The sequence below is a fragment of the Protopterus annectens genome, chromosome 2.part0 (genome assembly GCF_019279795.1).
Source record: "Protopterus annectens isolate FY-2018-M chromosome 2.part0, PAN1.0, whole genome shotgun sequence".
In the NCBI taxonomy this organism is placed as follows: domain Eukaryota; kingdom Metazoa; phylum Chordata; order Ceratodontiformes; family Protopteridae; genus Protopterus; species Protopterus annectens.
This window is the reverse complement of record NC_056728.1, coordinates 946,968,692-946,989,683: the sequence shown is the minus strand read 5'-3', so window position 1 is coordinate 946,989,683 and position 20,992 is coordinate 946,968,692. Positions and strand designations below refer to the sequence as shown.

The 20,992-nt window shown below is 39.6% G+C and overlaps 1 protein-coding gene across 3 annotated transcripts in view; it reads right to left on the bottom strand.

Moving 5' to 3' along the window:
• SH3GL2 (SH3 domain containing GRB2 like 2, endophilin A1) overlaps positions 1-20,992 on the bottom strand; it is a 2,269,193-nt gene that overhangs the window by 205,571 nt on the left and 2,042,630 nt on the right. For all 3 annotated transcript variants that reach the window (XM_044061202.1, XM_044061204.1, XM_044061205.1), the window contains exon 7: positions 11,223-11,326. In XM_044061202.1, the coding sequence (XP_043917137.1) occupies positions 11,223-11,326 (104 nt within the window). The remainder of the gene's footprint in view (positions 1-11,222; positions 11,327-20,992) is intronic.

The following is a 20,992-nucleotide window of genomic DNA, read 5'->3' as shown; positions in this document are numbered from 1 at the left end:
GAAGCTTGGGTCCTGTAAGTTGTATCAGCTTTGCTTTAGACTTTACAGCTGTGAAATTAATTCAGACCACATAATTGTCATAGTAACTCTTTATGAATTGTAAAGGCTAATTTCTCTTTAAGGAACATACCCATAGTATCTCACATGAGCCACCCACCTTAGTATAAAGACATACCTGATATTTGATAACTGGTTTTCAGCAAGTCTGTCGAACTTGAATCAAGGTAGACTCTATCTATGACTTAGGCATATCAAAGTGGACTCTACCTGTGGCGTAGGCAGATTAAGGTGCACTCTACCTGTGGTGTAGGCATATCAAGGTGGACTCTACCTGTTGCGCAGGCATATCAAGGTGGACTCTACCTGTGGTGTAAGCATATCAAGGTGGACTCTACCTGTGGTGTAAGCATATCAAGGTGGACTCTACCTGTGGCATAGGCATATCAAGGTGGACTCTACCTGTGGTGCAGGCATATCAAGGTGGACTCTACCTGTGGCATAGGCATATCAAGGTGGACTCTACCTGTGGCATGCCTCCCCTTATGCATCAATCTCAGCACTTCTATTCTGCTTCCAAAGCTGGGATTTGCAGTTCCTGATTTTGTCCTCCCTGATTATGCTGGCCAAGGGGAACAGCAGCATTTCTGAAAAGGCTACCTTGCACCCAAAACTTTGAGAGGCCCTAGCCACTTTTCTGGAACTTCACTGGGAGAGCTACATAGAGTAATATATCAGGCACTGTTGCACAATTAAGTTTACATGTAGTACCTCCTAACTTTCATAATAAGCTTTCACACTTCCAAGCTTGATCTTTTCAGTTTTAGACCCGACATAGTTCTTACTGTCACCTGAATATTTAGTTTTGTTTTACCTACTTCCATTACATTCTTGGACATAGACTCTCTGATCAACAAATACCTCCATGCTGCTGTAGACCCATTTTACTTTTAATGCTAGCCCTTTTACCTGCTTTCACTGGACCGTGTATTTCATTTGCCATCCAAGTTCTACCTTCTGACTACTATCCAGCAACTCCTAGTTGTCTTCACTCATGTACTTCATTCCTGCCTTCCCTACCACTGTCTATTCCACCCCCAACTTCTAATTGGACCCCATTGTCACAGCTATCATTTCTGTTACCTTGGGTTTCTTTCCATGTCTTACATTTCCACTTTTGATCTCTCTCCATTTCTGGTCTAGTCCCTCCTCATCTCTGCTATGACACTTACAGTGGATATAAAAAGTGTACACACCCCTATTAAAATGCCAGGTTTTTGTGATTAAAAAAAAATGAGACCACAATAAATGATTTCAAAACTTTTCCCACCTTTAATGTGACCTATAACCTGTACAATTCCATTGAAAAAGAAACAAATCTGTTAGGAGAAAAAAATATAAAAAATAAAAAATGTACAATAAGCTGGTTGCATAAGTGTGTACACCCTTAAACTAATACTTTGCTGAAGCACCTTTTGAATTAATTACAGCATTCAGTCTTCTTGGGTAGGAGTCTATCAGCATGGCACATCTTGACTTGGCAGCATTTGCCCAATCTTCCTTGCAAAAGTGATCCAAATCTGTCAGATTGCGAGGGCATCTCTTGTGCACAGCCCTCTTTAGGTCACCTCACAGATTTTCTGTTGGATTTAGGTCTGGGCTCTGGCTGGGCCATTACAACACTTTAATTTTCTTCTGATGAAGCCATTCTTTTGTTGATTTGGATGTATGCTTGGGGTCATTGCTGTGTTGAAAGGTGAAATTCCTCTTCATCTTCAGCTTTCTAGCAGACACCTGAAGGTTTTGCGCCAAAAGTGACTGGTATTTAGAACTGCTCATAATTCCCTCCACCTTGACTAAAGCCCCAGTTCCAGCTGAAGAAAAGCAACCCCAAAGCATGATACTGCCATCACCATGCTTCACCATGGGGATGGTGTTCTTTTGGTGATGTGAAGTGTTGTTTTTGTGCCTCACGTACCTTTTGGAATTGTGGCCAAAAAGTTCAACCTTGGTCTCATCAGACCATAACACATTTTCCCACATGTTTTTGGAGACTTGATGTATTGTTTTGCAAATTTTAGCCAGGCCTGGATGCTTTTCTGTGTAAGAAAAGGCTTCCGTCTTGCAACCCTACCTCATAGTCCAGACATATGGAGAATACGGGAAATTGTTGTAGTACACAACCAGTACTTGCCAGAAATTCCTGCAGCTCCTTCAGTGTTACTGTCAGTCAACTGGAAGCCTCCCTGACCAGTTTTCGTCTTGTCTTTTCATCAGTTTTGGAGGCTCGTACAGTTCTTTGCAATGTCACTGTTGTTCCATATTTTCTCCACTTTTTGATGACTGTCTTCACTAATGTTCCATGGTATAACCAATGCCGTGGTAGCTGTGGTAATTTTTTTTGTACCCTTCTCCTGACTGATACCTTTCAACAATGAGATCCCTTTGATGCTTTGCTTTGTAAGCTCTCTGCAAGCCATGGCTTTTGCTGTAGCAGGCAACTGAGTAAATGTAAGGAAAATCCTACTAGGACAACTGAACTTTATTTGGGGTTAATCAGTCTCTTTAATTGATGGCAGGTGTGTACACAAGAAGACTGAATGTTGTAATTAAATCAAAAGGTGCTTCAACAAAGTATTTTATTTAAGGGTGTGCACACTTATGCAACCAGTTTATAGGTTCATAGGTTTGTACTAGGCTAATGGCCCTGGAGCCTTTACATGCCTAGCCCATAGAAGTGCCCTGGCATTGTGCCACCCAATGTTAGTTCCCAGTGCCTCTATCAAGTAGAGCCACTGGAGTGATTCCCGGGGTGAAGTTTCTATTTCCCATCCCATTCTCTTGAAGATGGCCAGTGAGGTACTCTGCTTGACATGTATGGGAAGTCTATTCCAGAGCATGGGTAGTCTCTGGGTTATGAACATGTCTCCCCAGCATGTTTTGTTGATTGTGGTAATGAGGTTGAGGTCTCTGGAGCGTGTGGTGCGGAGGGATTGGGATTACTTTACATGCAGCATTTCTGATAGAGCTGGGTCAGACATGGCTCTGTAAGTCAAGCAGAGACTGCTTCTTAGTAGACGATATGAGTCAGAGAACAGCTGGAGTTTTTGTGTCTGTCCATGTAGGGCATATGTTTAAGGCCTAAGATCCTCTTTGTGAGGTACTTTTGTGGCCTCTCCAGCTGTTGCAGGTGTCTAGTAAGGTACATGCCAAATGGGGCATTATACTCTATGATTGGTCTAATGAGGGAAGAGTAGAGAGAAATGATTTATTTATTTATTTTACATTTGTTGACCGGGCTAGTCTAACTGGATATATGTCCATTTTCATTAGAGGCCCAGGGAGATAAGCTCCAAGAAAGAAACAACAAATAACAACATCAGTCCTATATACAATGTATATTACAGGTTAACACAGAATTTTCAGAGGGCAGAAATCATAACAGTGTGAAATGTAGGTACAATACAACATACAGGTACAGTATATAATAAAAAGAAGGCAGGTTATTGTATAGTTATATTAATAAAGAGTTCTCCCAATAGTAAGTATCCACAGAGGATGGAAATAATGTAATGTAGAGGGAGATGGTAACTGTAGTTAATAAGGAAGGTAGAACTAGTTAATGAGAAGTATAGGGTAGGCAGAGCCTAGTTTGAAGAGATAGATGACTAGTCAGGTTTAGTACAGGGGCATAACCAGTGTGTTCTGAGGAAAGGATTCAGTCTGTTTTTGAAGAGGGATCTAGAGGCAAGTGAGGAAAGGTCAGTGGGGAGAAGATTCCAGGATTTTTCAACAGTATTAGAGCAGAGAGAATCCTGAGCCCTGTTATTAGGTTTAGAGGTGTGTACAAGAAGTTTGTGTGATGAATGTAAGGACTTCAGATTATTATAGGGAATGATGAGAGTAGATAGGATAGGAGTACTGGAAGGTCGATAAAGAGTCTTATGGGCAATGGTTAGTTGGTGGAATTTAAGCAGGTTTTGTAGTTCAAGCCATCCTAACTGCTTTAAATTAAAGCAATGGTGGGTTCTAAATGGGTTGCCTGTAGCAAATCTGGAAATGTTATTGTAGGACATTTCCAATTTGTTGAGGTTATTCTTAGATAGATTAGTGAAAATGGATGAGGCATGTCAACCTCTTTCTTCCTGGATGCAAAACCCTTGGTAATATGATGTGCCACATAGAAGGATTTTCTGACCGCAGTGGCAATATGGTGGTTGAAGGAGAGGTTGTTGTACACCTGTGTCCCCAAATCTCTTATGACGTCTTCAGTGTTCAGTGGGCTCCCATCGATGTAATAATTAGTGGGAACTGAGTTTTTCCCAAAGGGAATGACAACGCATTTTTTGGCGTTAAACTTAAGGGCACGGTTTCGACACCAGTCATTGGTCTCAGCGAGGCCTTTCTGTAGGATGTCTGCATCACTTGGGGAGTAAATAATGCCTCCCAGCTTGCAGTCGTCTGCGACCTTGGTCAGCCAGAGTCCCTCCGTGTTGGCCGGGGCTTCTGAGAAGTAGATGCCAAACAGGAGTGGATCCAGGACCGATTCCTGTGGGCTCCATTCATGGCTGGTCGGCAGTCTGACTTGAAGTCCACTACTTTCACACTGTGGGTTCTATCTGTGAGCCAATTTGCAACCCACCTAATGATATAGGGGTTGATGCCTAATTTGGTAAGTTTATCAATAATTCCTGAGTGAGGAATGGTATCAAAGGCCATGGCCAGATTAAGGTAGGCTGTATGAACTGTCTTACCTTCATCCACAGCTCTGGTGACTGACTCAAAGAAGTCAACCAAATTGAGCAGGCATGATCTACCTTTCACAAAACCAAATTGCGTGGGATCTAGAGTTTGGAGTTTCTCTACATCCTTTTTAATTAGGTACATAAAGATGCACTCCACAGCCATACATATCAGACTGTCAGGCTAATGGGGCAATAATTTCCAGGGTAGGTAGTCACTCCTCTTTTATGGAGAGGGATGCCTGTAGCAGTGTGCCATTTGGTAGGGAGAAAGCCTGAGGTGAAGCTGTGAGTGAACAGGGCACACAGATGTGGTGCCAGTTCACTTTGTAATTCATGTAGAACACAGCCAGGGATATTGTCAGGTCCCATGGAAGCTGTATTTTTGGCCTTGGACAATGCAGCTTTAACCTGTGCTGCAGTAATGCTGGGTGCCTGGCATTCTTCCAATATTGAGAGTGGACCTTCGACGGGAGAGAGGGGCAAAGTTGGCACTGAATCTGTCGGGCAGTATGTTGTCAATATCTATAAATGTACAAAAGTGGTTGTAAATGCCCAAAAGTTATTAATAACCTATAGAAAGGCACCAGAAACCAGCTGGTCCACTCAACAGAAGTTTAATCCAAAATACACACAAACACAGTAGTTTAAAAGCACAAAGCACATCAAGCATATAAACATTGTAAAAACAGTTCCCCTTACATTTTCGTCTTACAAACTTCATCAGATAGGCATGTACTTTCCCAAAAGCCATGTTAAATACATTTTCAAATGGAAATTAACCAATAAGAAGCATTGATCAATTAACAATGAAGGTTCACTATAAATGAATTAAAATACAGAATGTATAAGATGAATAAAATAAAACCTGTAACATGAAGTCAGTCTTAAAACTTTTGTAATGTAAAATGCATCATGTAGGGTGTACTGTATGAATTATCCACATAAAATACTCATGTTATAAAACAATAATTAAAACGTGCACGCTGATTGGTCAGCGTGCACATTGTAAATCAAAGTTATAGTAATGGAAAAAGGTCCAGTCGCCCGGACTTTTTCCATTAGTACAACTGTTTTTTTTAAAGCAATGGAGAACGCAAGATCTCCGTTGCTTTTTACACACTGTCTCGCTATCTTAAACAAGTTTAGCATAGCGAGACAGCTTTAAAAAAAGTAACGGAGATCTTTCTATCTCTGTTGCTTTTTTTAAACGTGTCTCACTATGTTAAATGGGTTTAACATAGCGAGACAGCTTTAAAAAAAGCAAAGGAGATTCTCCGTTGCTTTTTTTAAAGCTGTCTCGCAATGTTAAACTCCTTTAACATAGCGAGGCACTTTGTAAAAAGGAACGGAGATCTTGCTTTCTCCATTGCTTTGGCCCACAGCTCTGATGTACTGCATAAGCATACGCATGCGCAGTACATCAGAACTGCCGCAGAATACCAGACAGCTGGGAAGGGCAGCAAGGAGGCATTATACAATGCCATTATTTAAGAAAAGTAATTTTTTTTCCTTAAATAATGTCATTGTATAATAGCAATAACCCACTTCTGGGTGTGGGTAATGCTGGATTTATCCATGGTTGTCTTTGTTTGGCCACTCGGGCTTTGCCCTCGTGACCAAACCATACCAACTGAGGGTAAATCCAGCATTACCCACACCCAGGCGTGGGTTATTGCTATATTTTATAAAAACATAAAACCATGTAAAAAATGGTAAAATAAAGAAGCATGAAACAGCACCATCTAGTGGAAAAAGCAAGAATGATTACATAAATAAACTGACTACGCAAAATATATATAAATATATATAAATATTATGCTGCGGTAGCGTTGTCGCCTCACAGTAAGACCTTGTCCGGTTCGATTCTCAGCAAGAGCGTCTTCGGTGTAGAGACATGTGTGAATGGGCGTGCCTTCGTGGAAGGTTGTGCGTCAGGGCTGGCAACTCGGCACGTAAAAATCTACTGCCAATCATTAGTGGACCAGAGTTCCGCTGTGGCGACCCCTAACCGGGAAAAGCCGAAAGACACAACAACAACAAGTGTAATAACTGTCATTGTACTGTTGTGGTTTATAATTTAGCAGACCTGAGTTTCAGAACTGGCTTTAAAGATACCATGTCATTTAACCCTGGATGGTTACTGGCATCCAACACCAATTGCCAGTATAACTCTCTGTGTTCAAGCCGGGTCTCTCAGGGTCCTCCCCTGGGGTCAGTAGGTACAGCTTCTATCACAAAGAATTTAAGCTCAGCATTTGCGCATACTTGCGAGTGTTTGAACAGGGCACTGTTATCGTTTTTCTTTCTTATATCGTATCCATGCTCATATATTCTTTGTTTTAACTTCCCCTCTGTCTCACCCACATAAAAAGAATCACATAAACTGCAGAGGGCAATGTAAATAACACCTGTGGTACTGCAATTTGCAAACCCTTTAGTCACAATATGTTTGTTTCTACATTTTAAAAACAGGACCTCTCCATTCCAGATATTATGACATTGAGGGCAGTTTTCACTCGTATGTGTTCCTTTCTTGCTACTCAAACAAGTGCCATAATTTTGGTTGTGTGAACCTCCTTCTAGTATATTTTTGATGTTATGGCCTTTTTTGTATACATATTTAAGTTGTTTTTCAAATATGCAGTTTAAATCTGATAACCTGGCAAACCTGTTCCATTCATTGTTTATTACCCTTTTTACTAAATTAGTTTAGGACCCTGGGAGCCCCGGCTTGAATACAGGTATGTATACTGGCAATTGGTGATGGATGCCAGTAACCATCCAGGGTTAAATGACATGGTATCTTTAAAGCCAGTTCTGAAACTCAGGTCTGCTAAATTATAAACCACAACAATACAACGACAATTATTATACCTAGCACTAAACACTTAAAAAGCAAAACTAATGATTTTCACTCCCACTAATGATTTTCACTCCCACTAAAACCTCCCAACTCAACAAAGACCTATTTTCCATCAATAGCCACAGTAACACCCCCCCCTAGAAATCATTCCCGGTACTAAACTACTTGGCATCACCATAGATGAAAACCTAAAATTCGACTCCCACATTCTCTCCACAATCAAAAAAAAACACCAAAAAATTGGTCTTCTCTACAGACACAACTACTACCTCACCCCCTTTTTATGGCAAACCTTCTCATCTTCCTTTCTTCTCCCCTCCCTCTTGTATGGTGTCCCCCTGTTCTTCAACATACAACTTGGCCTTCGCTCCAAACTCGAATCCTGTTGCAACAAAATCTGCAAATTCGTAACCAATTCTAAGAATTCTTCCCATCACTGCCACTCTCTACACACCCTCAACTGGCTAGAACTCCCCAACCACCTAAAATACCTCCAGCTTACCACAGCTCACAAATTCATCTTCAAACCAACATTATGCCCTTCTCTCGCCAAATGTCTAATACCCTACACACCCAACCGCTCCTTGAGATCCAGAGGTCAAAACCTCTTACAAGTGCACAAACCCTTACATCCACCTGGCCAGTTACTACTATCCCACACCACAGCCAAACTGTGGAACTCTCTACCCTCCCCACTACGTAATTTACCTAACCATAACAATTTCAAATCCACACTTCTCTCCCATCTGTCCTCCAGATGGGAATGCCCTTCACATGCTCCCACCTAAAAAAAAAAAAAAAAAAAATCCCCATTAAAACTAACAAAAATATCATGTTATAAGCTTTCCACAAATTTTATGCATGCCGGCCTCAGGCTTACCTTGCACATACCCTTATAATGTCATCCTCCTAAATGTAATGTAACATATACTTTAGTGTAAAATAGATGCCTCTGTACTGATCTTTACTATGTAACCTATTCTGTCTATTGTGATGTTGGTCAAGTACTTTTTTTTATTTAGTGCTTTCTTTTCTGTAACTTTGCAACTTGTAATGTTCTGTGACATCCAGTGTGTGTTTTACATAATGTTGTTTTACTATGTAGTGGAACTTTTCTCCTCGGGTCTCCACTGAAAAGGGGCGACAAGCCCAGCTGGACTAACCCGGTTAACAAACAAACAAACAATAAATAAATAAACAATAACTAGAACAATATTTATATATTTATATATATTTTACATAGTCAGTTTATTTACTTTTGTAATCATTCTTTCTTTTTCCACTAGATGGTGCTATTTCATGCTGCTTTATTTTACCATTTTGTACATGGTTTTATGTTTTTATAAAATATTTATTGTTTTATAACATAAGCATTTTATGTGGACAGTTCATACAATACATATGAACATACATATGAATCTATGAACAACTCTTCTTCATATCTCTGGCACCGATCAGTAGTGATATGTTTGAAAATGTCTACTAATGCAATATGCTATTTTAAAATGCATTCTTCAGGATTCATATTCAGTCTTGCTTGTTGCAGTTGTGCAAAACTTACAGTGCTGTCGCCATGGCTAACAAACACATAAGCACAATATCAGCTATGAATGCTTCATATGAGAAGCACAATTTTGCACTGCTGCACTCCCCTGGACGGATGGCACATAAGAAATGACTTCCCATTATTCAGATAAATCTGACAGAAAGGTTACTCTAGGTAGATTTTGTCCTCTCTTAGGTATTCAACTGGAAAAGAACTTTGAAACTCCAGGTGAGACCACTGTCATTGTTGTAAGGCAAGTATACATTGAGCATTAATAAATTATTCTCAGAACTATTGAACTTTTAACTATTGAACTTTTAACTTCCACAGAGAGGACAGAATCTAGCATACTATTCCTTCAAAAAGGAAAAGATAGGAAATTACAGCCACAACTCAGGCTAATTTTATGTTTCTCTCTCTGTTCCACTTCTCTTCCACAGCCTTTCTTTAACTTTCTTTCAAGCTTCAGATTTCTAATTTCTGCCTATTTCTTGTTTCAGTAATATTGTCAACTTAATCTGATCTGCCTTGTAGCTTTATTTTTATAATGTACTGTAGATAAGACCTATGTAAAATGTTTTTTTTTTTGCCCACCTTTCTCCATCATTTGGACAGGCAATCCAATGCCCCATGTCCTTAATGAGTTTGCTGGCATGCCAGTCTACCTCTGGTCCAATGTCTACAAATTTCGCTGGGACCACCAAGGAAACTAAGGACACATTGTCATACATCCAGCCTGTTTTTTTTTTCTTTTTGGCCTACCTGTGTTGTTCTCCATTCCCTTGCAGATCTACTGGTATGCCTGAGGGAGCTATGTGATACATCGTCCCATCTTCGTGGCAGCTCAGCCATGTCTCCACCCTATTTTGCTCTTGTAAGAACACCTAACCAGAGTGCTGTTGCCAGCTTCTACCAGGAATTGACACTGGAGACATCACAGGTCTGGATACCAACCCCATCCCTCTCTAACACTCCATCAGTTGGCTGCTAATCAAACCTGGGACAGCTGGGCCATAATCAGGGTTTGAGCCCTCTAGTGGTACTGAGGCAGTGTAAATGAAATGCGCTGCTTGAATAAATAATAAGTTTACATTCCTCCTTGTTTTTATTTATTTATTTATTTATACATATAGAAAAGCTGGAACAGAGAAGGCTAATGCTGTGGACATCTGACCTTTGGGCTAGTATCCTAACCAACAATGCTCAATGTGTTGTGCCACTGTTATTACTACAACTCTTAAAAAAAAAAAAAAAAAAAAAAAAAAAAAAAAAAAAAAAGGTACAGTCATTTTTTTTTGGGGGGGGTGGGGTGAATTGTATATAGGGTTACTAAACCTTTGTTATCTTATAATTCATTATGTGCGCTGGACGTATGCAACACAATGTAGCATCCCCACTCTATTTGCTCAATTATATGGACAGTAAATCTGTCTATATTTAATAATCAGTCAAGTATTGTAATAAAGCTCTGGAGAGGTTTGAAAACGGTCACCGTTTTTTGAATATCTTATAATGATCTTCATAATGCAGGTACAGCAGATAAATGAGGATGGAATACGTTGGCCTGCTAAATATGGCATTTAGCTGGCTGATGGGAGCTAAATTAATAGGGATTGCATATTCTACTACAGCTAGTTATGACTGAAGAAATAGGAAAGGCCATGGGGCTGTTCCTCACTTATGAAGTTTACACTGTGTTTTATCCACTCCCAGTAATAATCTGTGGATTCTAATATTATACTCTTCTAACAGAGTTTGGGTTGCCAGCAACACTGAGAAGAAACTACTGTATACAATAACACTTTAATCACATCACACTGACTACAATAAACCAGAATTACTCTACAATAAAGGTAGTCACAACACAAAGACAGGGTAAAGACACAACTTTGCAAAGTTGTATGCATAAACACACAACTTTGCAAATGGCTTAGATGGAAGTATGTGTGTGTTGTTAACACTTTATTTTTCTGCAGCACAGATAAATAACTTGACAGTAAGCATGAGCGCATTAAAAAAGCTGCGGACCACCATGTAACTTGCCAAAGGATGACATAAGACCAGAACTCACCTTTGCTCTAACTTTATGGAGAGCTGCTGCAGTATATCAGTCACCCGTCCATGGTACTCCAGCTGGGCTTTCACTAAGGCATTAAGTTGACTCACTTGTTCAATCTGTAGAATCAAACAATACACGACAGGGTTACTGCCTGTCCTGATCTGTTAAAAAAGCCTAATAAACAAAATAGCACAGGTACCAATAATCCAGTAACTGAACTATATTACAGTAAAAAGAACTACAATGACTTGAATATAGAGATGGAATATGGGTATAATATATAATTATAGTACCTTGGTTGGGTGAGAGTTCAATAAATATTAAAATTTATATAGTGTTTACTACATTTATAGTTTATTTTTGTCAGGTCAGGTTTAATCCCAAGGCCGATGCTCAGGGTAGGAGTAAATTCTATGTAACAGTCAGTCTGGCATTTAGTGCACAGGAGTCAGGCTACAAGATGCTAATGTACTTCATCCTTTAGTCCTGGGTATAATTTCTGAAGCTGCCTACCATATAACTACGAACAAATCATTTCATCAGAAAGTGCTCCTGGTTCTCCACTGAAAATGGCCCACAAACCAATGAGATAACCTAGTTAACAAAGACTATAAATAAAAATAAATAACTCTCAACCATCCAGACATTATACTTATTCTATCCAGAGACATTTTTAATTTTTATTTTATTTTTTGTGTCATGCGAGTAATGTGAATGCACAAAGGCACATGGTTCTTTACTGACATGACACAACAGTACTGTGTGTGTCAGATCTTGTTTCCTGTTGAATGCTTAACATTTCTCTCCTAAGAACTGTGTCAGTAAAGATACTTTTTACTTATACTATAAAACAATCATCATCTACCACAGTGGTTTTATAAAGGGGAACGGTTAGCATAATGGTTAAGGTCTTAACCTCATAGAATCAAAGGTATGAGGTTTAAATGTGACCTCTGGACAGTCTAGTTTAACATATGAACTAGCAAGATAACTTTTTGTAGTCTGCCTACCTTCAGTAATATGGTGTATTTATAATTCTTTTTCAGTTTTCCCTTGACTTTTATCATTAATGTAAATGACTAAAAGTTTAATAATATGGAGAATAATGTTTTTATTTTTGATAGAGACCTTTATTTACAGAAATGGGGTGTCGCCATGGCCACCCAGTGTGCAAACTCTTATGCTAATCTTATGTACAACTGGGAGCAGAGTTATGTTTTTAACAACAATATTTACTCACAATACATTATGTTTTATTGAAGTTTTGTGGATGATGCTTTTCTTTTGTGGTCAGGTGGAGACTTACTATTACATAAGTTTGTTACATTTTTGGAATCTACTACACATTTTTTAAATTCACTTTGAATGTCTCTGATTGTAAGATTGATTTTTTTGAATGTGCAGCTTAATAAGGATTCCTTAGGGCATATTTCCGCCACTCTGTATCGCAAGGAATGCTGGAGGAATGGGTTGCTTTCTTATGGTAGTATGCATCCGAGACACATTTTTCCCAATATTGTTAGACGTCAGTTCACTAGAGTATCTAGGTTGTGTACTAAGGAAGAGGATTTCCTCAGTGCTATGGACATACTGTCTGAGCAATCTATAGACAGAAGTTATGATAGAGGATGTGTGGATAGGATTCGAGGAGACAGAGTAAGAAAGAGACACACAGGAATCAATTCACATCAGAGAAGTAATAATGAGAAAGCATTACATTGCAGTAAGATGTGGTTTATCACCAAGTACACAAATGATGTGGATTTAATATGCAATGTTATACATAATAACTGGCAGCTTTTGACCACTGATAAACAAACGGCGGATATTGTTGGATATATTCCCAGCTTTACTTTTAAAAACTGCAGTAATATTAAAGACCTACTCTGTAATCGTAGATCACAAGGGTTATCCAGAGTGACTAGATTAGGTACATATTCATGTCGGGTCTGTAAAGTTTGTTCTGTGATTTCTAAACAACAGACCTTTCAGCATCCTTATTTGAACTTTAACTTTAAACCCAAACATTATGCAGATTGTTCCACATCACATGTGGTTTATTTAGCTACATGTGACTTTTGTTCCCGTTTTTATGTGGGGAAAACAGTCAAGATGTTTAGAGATAGAATAATTAGGCATTTATACGATATTAAAACTATGGATTTGAAAAATGCCTTAGCCAAACATATTAGTGAGGAAACTGGTCATAAATTTACTTTTAAGGTGTTACAGTGTGTGAATGCAAGTATTAGGGGTTATGATCTTAACAATCATTTAGAGCAGGCTGAGTTACAATGGATACTAAGACTACAGGCTGATAAATATCCAGGCACTAATGCTAATGTCTGTTTAAAACCAGCCCTTAAAGGGCGTAAACTGAATCGGTGATTTGACTGGATGTTCAACATGTTAATTTTTATTATTGGTTATCATAATGTTTTTTAAAGAGCTGTGTTGTTTTATTTTTTATATGGATCTGATGAAGCGTATTTTATGCAAAAGTGCTTATCCTTTGCATTACTTTATTTTATTTCATTAAAGTGTGTTTCAGCTGTGGCAGCCTCTCTGGTTATTATCATTTTACATTGTTTTTGTTCCAGTTTTGGCTTTTGGGTGCTGTTTGGCTGTTTTTTTCATTTAATAATATTTTTATGAAATTTTACACTGGGTGGGTAACTGACTTCATGACCATTCCTATCATGACAGAGTGGCTAACTAGGTTTCTGTTGGGGGATCCCCAGGGTCTTTTCTTAAATAAACAAATGTTTTGTTTGGTAAATTTGCAGATATCACAAAGACTGCTGTTGCAGTTTCTAATTTAAGTGATCATTGTGTCTCGCAAGGACAAAATGATACATTCTTATCACTCAGTTTTACTTAATATTGATAAGCATTTTGAAAAGACTGACCTTGAGCATCCTTATGTTGTTGATAATCAATTAATTAAATCTAAAACATGTTTAGGCATGTCAAAAGATAGTAGGTATTTATTTGATCCTGTATAAATGAGGAGGAAAACATGACTTAGATTATGAGACCAACGTTCAAGATTTTACCATCTAGATTACCTGAAGTCATGACTCTTACTTATAAGGCTGCTATGTGACCCCTATCAAAGTGCAGTACATCCTTTTATGCCCGTGTCAAAATAAATTTTTTTTGTGCCTGAACACATTGAGAGTTAGTATCCTGGTGGGAAAATATGATGTCCAGGGTGTTTTTTACTTTAAACTTTCGACAAATTTGTGCTGATCATCTGAAAGTCAACAAAATGGCAAGTTGACTACATGAAGTTGATCCGTGTGTGTGTGTGTGTGTGTGTGTATATATATATATATATATATATATATATATATATATATATATATATATATATATATATATATTTATACATACAGTGGATATAAAAATTGTACACACTCCTGTTAAAATATAAAAAAATCAAACAACAATAAATCATTTAAAAACTTTTCACACCTTTAATGTGACCTATAACCTGTACAATTCAATTGAAAAACAAATCTGTTAGAGAAAAAATATAAAAAATAAAAAAAGTACAATAAGCTGGTTGCGTAAGTGTGCACACCCTTAAACTAATACTTTGTTGAAGCACCTTCTTGGGTACACACCTACCATCAAAGAGACTCTGATTAACCCCAAGTAAAGTTCAGCTTCCTAGTAGGATTTTCCTGACAATTACTCAGTTGCCTGCTACAGCAAAAGCCATGGTTCGCAGAAAGCTTACAAAGCATCAAAGGGATCTCGTTGAAAGGCATCAGTCAGGAGAAGGGTACAAAAAAAATTTCCACAGCATTGGATATACCATGGAACACAGTGAAGACAGTCATAAAAAAGTGGAAAAAAATATGGGACAACAGTGACATTGCAAAGAACTGGACGTCCCCTTCAAAATTGATGAAAAGACATGATGAAAACTGGTCAGGGAGGCTGCCAGGAGACCTACAGCAACACTGAAGGAGCTGCAGGAATTTCTGGGAAGCACTGGTTGTGTACTACATGTGACAACAATCTCCCGTTTTTTCCATATGTCTGGGGTAGGGTTGCAAGACAGAAGCCTTTTCTTACACAGAAAAATATCCAGGCCCAGCTAAAATTTGCAAAATAATATATCAAGTCTCCAAAAAGCATGTGGGAAAATGTGTTATGGTCTGATGAGACCAAGGTTGAATGTTTTGGCCACAATTCCAAAAGGTACGTTTGGTGCAAAAACAACACTTCACATCACCAAAAGAACACCATCCCCAGCATGGTGAAGCATGGTGGTAGCAGTATCAGGCTTTGGGGTTGGTTTTCTTCAGCTGGAACTGGGGCTTTAGTCAAGGTGGAGGGAATTATGAACAGTTTCAAATACCAGTCACTTTTAGCCCAAAACCTTCAAGCGTCTGCTAGAAAGCTGAAGATGAAGAGGAATTTCACCTTTCAACACGACAATGACCCCAAGGATACATCCAAATCAACAAAAGAATTTCTTCACCAGAAGAAAATTAAAGTTTTGGAATGGTCCAGCCAGAGCCCAGAGCTAAATCCAATAGAAAATATGTGGGGTGACTTGAAGAGAGCTGTGCACAAGAGATGGCGTCGCAATATGACAGATTTGGAGCGCTTTTGCAAGGAAGAGTGGGCAAATATTGCCAAATCAGGATGTGCCATGCTGATAGACTCCTACCCAAGAAGACTGAATGCTGTAATTAAATCAAAAGGTGCTTCAAAAACGTATTAGTTTAAGGGTGTGCACACTTATGCCACCAGCATATTGTATGATTTTTATTTTTTATATTTTTCCCCTAACAGATTTGTTTGTTTTTCAATTGAATTATACAGGTTATAGGTCACATTAAAGGTGGAAAAAGTTTTGAAATGATTTATTGTGGTCTCATTTTTTATATCACAAAAACTTGGCATTTTAACAGGGGTGTGTACACTTTTTATATCCACTGTATACATATATATACATACACACATATGTATGCACCAACTCCAAGACCACACAATACCAGGGAAAGGACATATTTCAAAACCCAGTATTATGTGAATATCACACCGTTCCGTCCTACTGATAAAGCACAACACAGAGAAAAGCTTTGAAAGAATAAAAGTTAAATGAATGTGCTGAACTTGTTTACTTATTTGTAGCAAGAATAACACAGTGGGAAAAAATGTCTTCAGTTTAAATGTGGGTTACTTTAAAATGATAGCACACATTTGCACAATTCAGTGTAACTCACAGTTCAGCGTTCTGAACATATAAACTAGCGGTTCTGATTTAAGCCAAAATCTCTTAACAGGAACAAAACATTTTCTCTTCAGTGGTTCAAACCAAACTGTTGTAAATCCAGCCATATCTACTTTTTCTGCTGTAATCAATGTACACCCTTGCCATTGACATTCCACAGCTGCACAGTTTCATGTGGTCATGGTATTCCTAGACTTTTTGTACTAGACCCAAAATCCACCTTTATTGGCAGACAAATATGTCTGCTTTTGTGGGCTTCTAGCCTACTTTTAACAGCATTTCTCACATGATTCTCATCTCCTGGGCCATTTGCTTTTTGCATTACCATATTTTATAACCAATAAATGCTGCTTCAAGATTCTTATATTATACGGTGAATACATTCAGCATTTCTAGTACAATAAACAGAATTTCTGACAGATCAAAACACCAACTGTGCCACAGTGTATATAATCATGAACTTGCCATGAAGGACAGAATGGAGACAAGTTCAAAGCTTGTAGACAGTCTGAATGATTCAGTAATGTTTTTCAAACAGTTTGGCTGTTCCCTACTACGTGTAGTGAGGTAATTCTACATTATACATGTACAGGAAGTACTGCAATAATAAGGGAGGGATAAGACCTGCTTGTATAATGTACTTTCTGCTCTCTGTCAGCAACATTTGCATTATACAGTGCAATGTGGCTTCATTATTTCGTAGGTTCTAAGTTCGTGGCTTTGGGACTTGCTGCCATCTTAATAAAAGTACAGTTTTGTACCTACCATAAATGTAGATGTTCGAAGATCCACATTGCTGCAGTCCTTACACTTGGGTAGTCCGCTGTCCTCGGTCGGCCCGAATATCAAAGTATTAGGCTGACGTCGGTCAAGGCGCTCAAGACTGACATCAGAACGTCAGTGTACAAATGCGCATGACCGACGTCATATCCTCAGTCTTTTCTTGCCCCAGATGTCAGAAGACCCTAAAAAGAAAGGTCAAAACCAAAAGACAGCAAAAACCAACCAACCACCCTTGCACTAATCATATGTACAATATATACAATATCCACAATATTCACAACCCAAACCACACAACCGCCTCTAACTACAGAGGGGAAGGAGGGAGGGTAAATTGGACTGCAGCAATGTGGATCTTGGAACATCTACATTTATGGTAGGTACAAAACTGTACTATGTTCTTCATCTCACATTGCTGCAGTCCTTACACTTGGGTAGAATCCCAAAGCAGAGGTAAGGGAGGATGGCAAAACTATAAAGCATTAGGAGCTGCCAAAATGCCCTGTAAAATTGCAGTGGCAAAACCAGCCCTAGATTTAGAGTAAAGTGGAAGGTGGTAATGCTTAGAGAAAGTATGCACTGAACTCCAAGTAGCTGCCTCCAAAATATCTTTAGTTGCCACCCCTTAAAAAGCTGTAGAAGTGGCAGTAGCCCTAGTGGAATGAGACCTAATCCCAGCTGGAATCACCTTACCATGATGGGAATAACAGAAAGCAATACAAAACCCAATCCACTTAGAAATAGTTTGTTTTGACACAGGCTTGCCCTGAGAACCCAAAGCAAATGAAACAAATAACTGCTGAGACTGCCTGAACCCTTTAGTTCTGCTCAAATAATATCGCAACTGCCTGTGTAAATCCAAAGTGTGCAAAATCTTTTCCCCTTTATTTTGGGGGTTTGCATAAAAAGTAGGCAAATGAATAGTTTGGTTTAAAGCCACACTAGAAACCACTTTAGGCATAAAGGAAGGATTAGTACGCAAAGATACCCTGTCCTTATGGAAAATTAAGAAAGGCTCAACCGCCATAAGGGCCTGTAATTCAGAAACCCTTCTCGCAGAGGTAATGGCCAACAAAAAAGCAGTCTTCCATGACAAATATTTCAACTCGGCAGTAGCTGCAGGCTCAAAAGGTTGTAGAGTGAGTTTCTCCAACACAAAATTGAGATCCCAAGCAGGAGTAGGAGCTCTACATGGGGGTCTTATATTCTTTGCCCCTCTAAGGAATTGCTTAAACAAAGGATGAGAAAACAATGGTGGGTCACAGTCATAGTGAGCAGAAATTGCTGCAGCATGAACCTTAATAGAAGAGAAGGACAAACCCTTGTCCAGTAACTCAGTAAGATATTGAAGAGCCACACTTAAATTAGGCTTAGAAACATCAAATTCCTTTGCTGTACTCCAAAATAAAAATCTCTTCCATTTATCTGCATACACTTTCCTTGTACTAGGCCTTCTGGCCTCCAAAATAACATTCAAAACTTGCTGTGGAAGCTGAGACCCTCCAGGGTTTAAAACAGAATATGCCAGGCTGTTAGATGTAGAGAGTGAAGTTTGACATTGAGTAAATGACTGTTCTCCTGAGACAGCAGGTGTGGAATCGAAGGCAAAGGCCATGGAGGCTCCCGTACCAGACTTCTCAGTAATGGGTACCAGTGCTGTCGAGGCCAATCTGGAGCTATTAAAATCATCTTTGGCTTGTCCTGTCTGACCTTCAGGAGTACCTTTGGGAGGAGAGGCAGAGGTGGAAAGGCATACACATGAAGATTGCTCCACTTGAATGAAAGAGCATCCACTTTCCAAGCTGTGGGATGAAACCTCTTTGTGCAAAACCTTGGCAGCTGGTAGTTTAGTGGAGAAGCGAACAGATCTATGTCTGGAGTTCCCCATAACACTGTCAATTTCTGAAATACATGAGGATCCAATTTCCACTCGTGGGGATCCATAATTTGTCTGCTCAACACATCTGCTAAGGAGTTCTGTGCTCCCGGCAGAAACCTTGCCTGAAGATTCAGCTGTAAACTGAGAGCAGTCTCCCACAAAATCATTGCTTGTCTGCATAGAGGATAAGAATGCGTTCCCCCTTGCTTGTTGATGTACCACATGACAGTTGTGTTGTCTGTTAGAACCAACACCTGCCCTGGAAGAAGCAAATCCTTGAAAGCTATTAATGCAAATTGGACTGCTAACATCTCCTTCAAGTTGATATGTAGATGTTGAAGTCTGGCAGGCCACGTGTCTTGTATCCACTTTCCATTTAGATGAGCTCCCCAAGCCTTGTCTGAAGCATCTGTCGTTAGAATCTGACTCGCCTCTGTTCGGGTCACAGAGAGTCCCTTGTTTAGGTGACATTCCTGAGCCCACCACAAAAACTCCTTTTGAATGCAAGGTATTATTTGAATGACAGTGTCCATATCTTGGCAGTGCTGTGTCCATACATTTTTGAGATACCATTGTAGCTTCCTCATATGCAGTTTGGCATTGGGAAGCACCAGAATACAAGATGCCATGAACCCCAAGGCTTGAAGGACTGTCCTTGCAGTCAGCCTGGACTGATGAGACAACTGATGGAAGTAAAGAGAAAGATTCTTTTGTTTGTCCGGGGTCAAAAAGGCCATCTGGGACGCTGTATTCAGTCGCACACCCAGAAAGCACATGTCCTGAGAGGGTACTAGACTGGACTTTATTTCGTTCACAGAATACCCCAGGCATCTTAGCACTGCTATCACATACTGTAAATGATGAAGAAGTTCGTCCTTTTCTTGGGCCAAAATCAGGCAATCGTCCAAATAAGGATAGATCTGTATTCCTCTTAGCCTGAAGAAAGCTATCACTGGAGCCAGAACTTTCGTGAACACTCTGGGCGCAGTAGATAAACCAAAGGGCAATGCAGAGAACTGATAATGAGAAGTCCCAGCCCGAAAACGCAGATACTTCCTGCAACTGAGCCTGATAGGAACATGAAGGTAAGCCTCCTTGAGATCCAGAGTCACCATCCAGTGATCTTTGCCCAGCAGAGGCAAAAGCTGTTGTAACGTCAACATTTTGAACTTGGGAATGTCCAGATATGTGTTGAGGATAGATATATCCAAAATTGGTCTCCACGTGTTCCCCTTCTTTGGTACTAGGAACAGGCGAGAATAAAATCCTAGGCCCACTTCTGGTAGAGGGACCGGTTGTATGGCCCCTATTTGAAGTAGCAGAGAAATTTGTTTGTGAGCCTCTAGTCTTTGCTGAGGAGGAACGTCTGGCATGCCTTTGAAAGAAGGCAAGGTATGGAAATAAAACTTGTAACCTTGGTGTATGATATCCAATACCCATCTGTCTTGAGTAATCAAACTCCAATTTTCCTTGAAGAGTGCCAACCTTCCTCCCAAAGGTGCTGCCAGGCGAGAAGGATCTGGCAGCTGAAAAGGTAGGTCATTGGGCCTGTTTACGAAAGGACTGGCCCCTGCCCTCACCCAAAGACTGTGCAGGTGAACTCCCCGTTCTAGGTCTGAAGGAACTCCGAGTCCTGCCCCTACCACGTCTAGATCTACCCCTAGACTGAGAATCATAAGAAGGATACGTCCATCCCTTAGCAGGCCAATTCCTACTAAACTTCGGAGGCTGAACTTGCAAAAAATCTTTAACAGCCTGCATAGACTTAGCCTTGTCCTCCATTTTCTTCAAGACTGACTCCACAGGTGAACCAAACAACACATCAGACTGTAAAGGAGCATCCAAAATCCTTGTCTTAACATGGTCAGA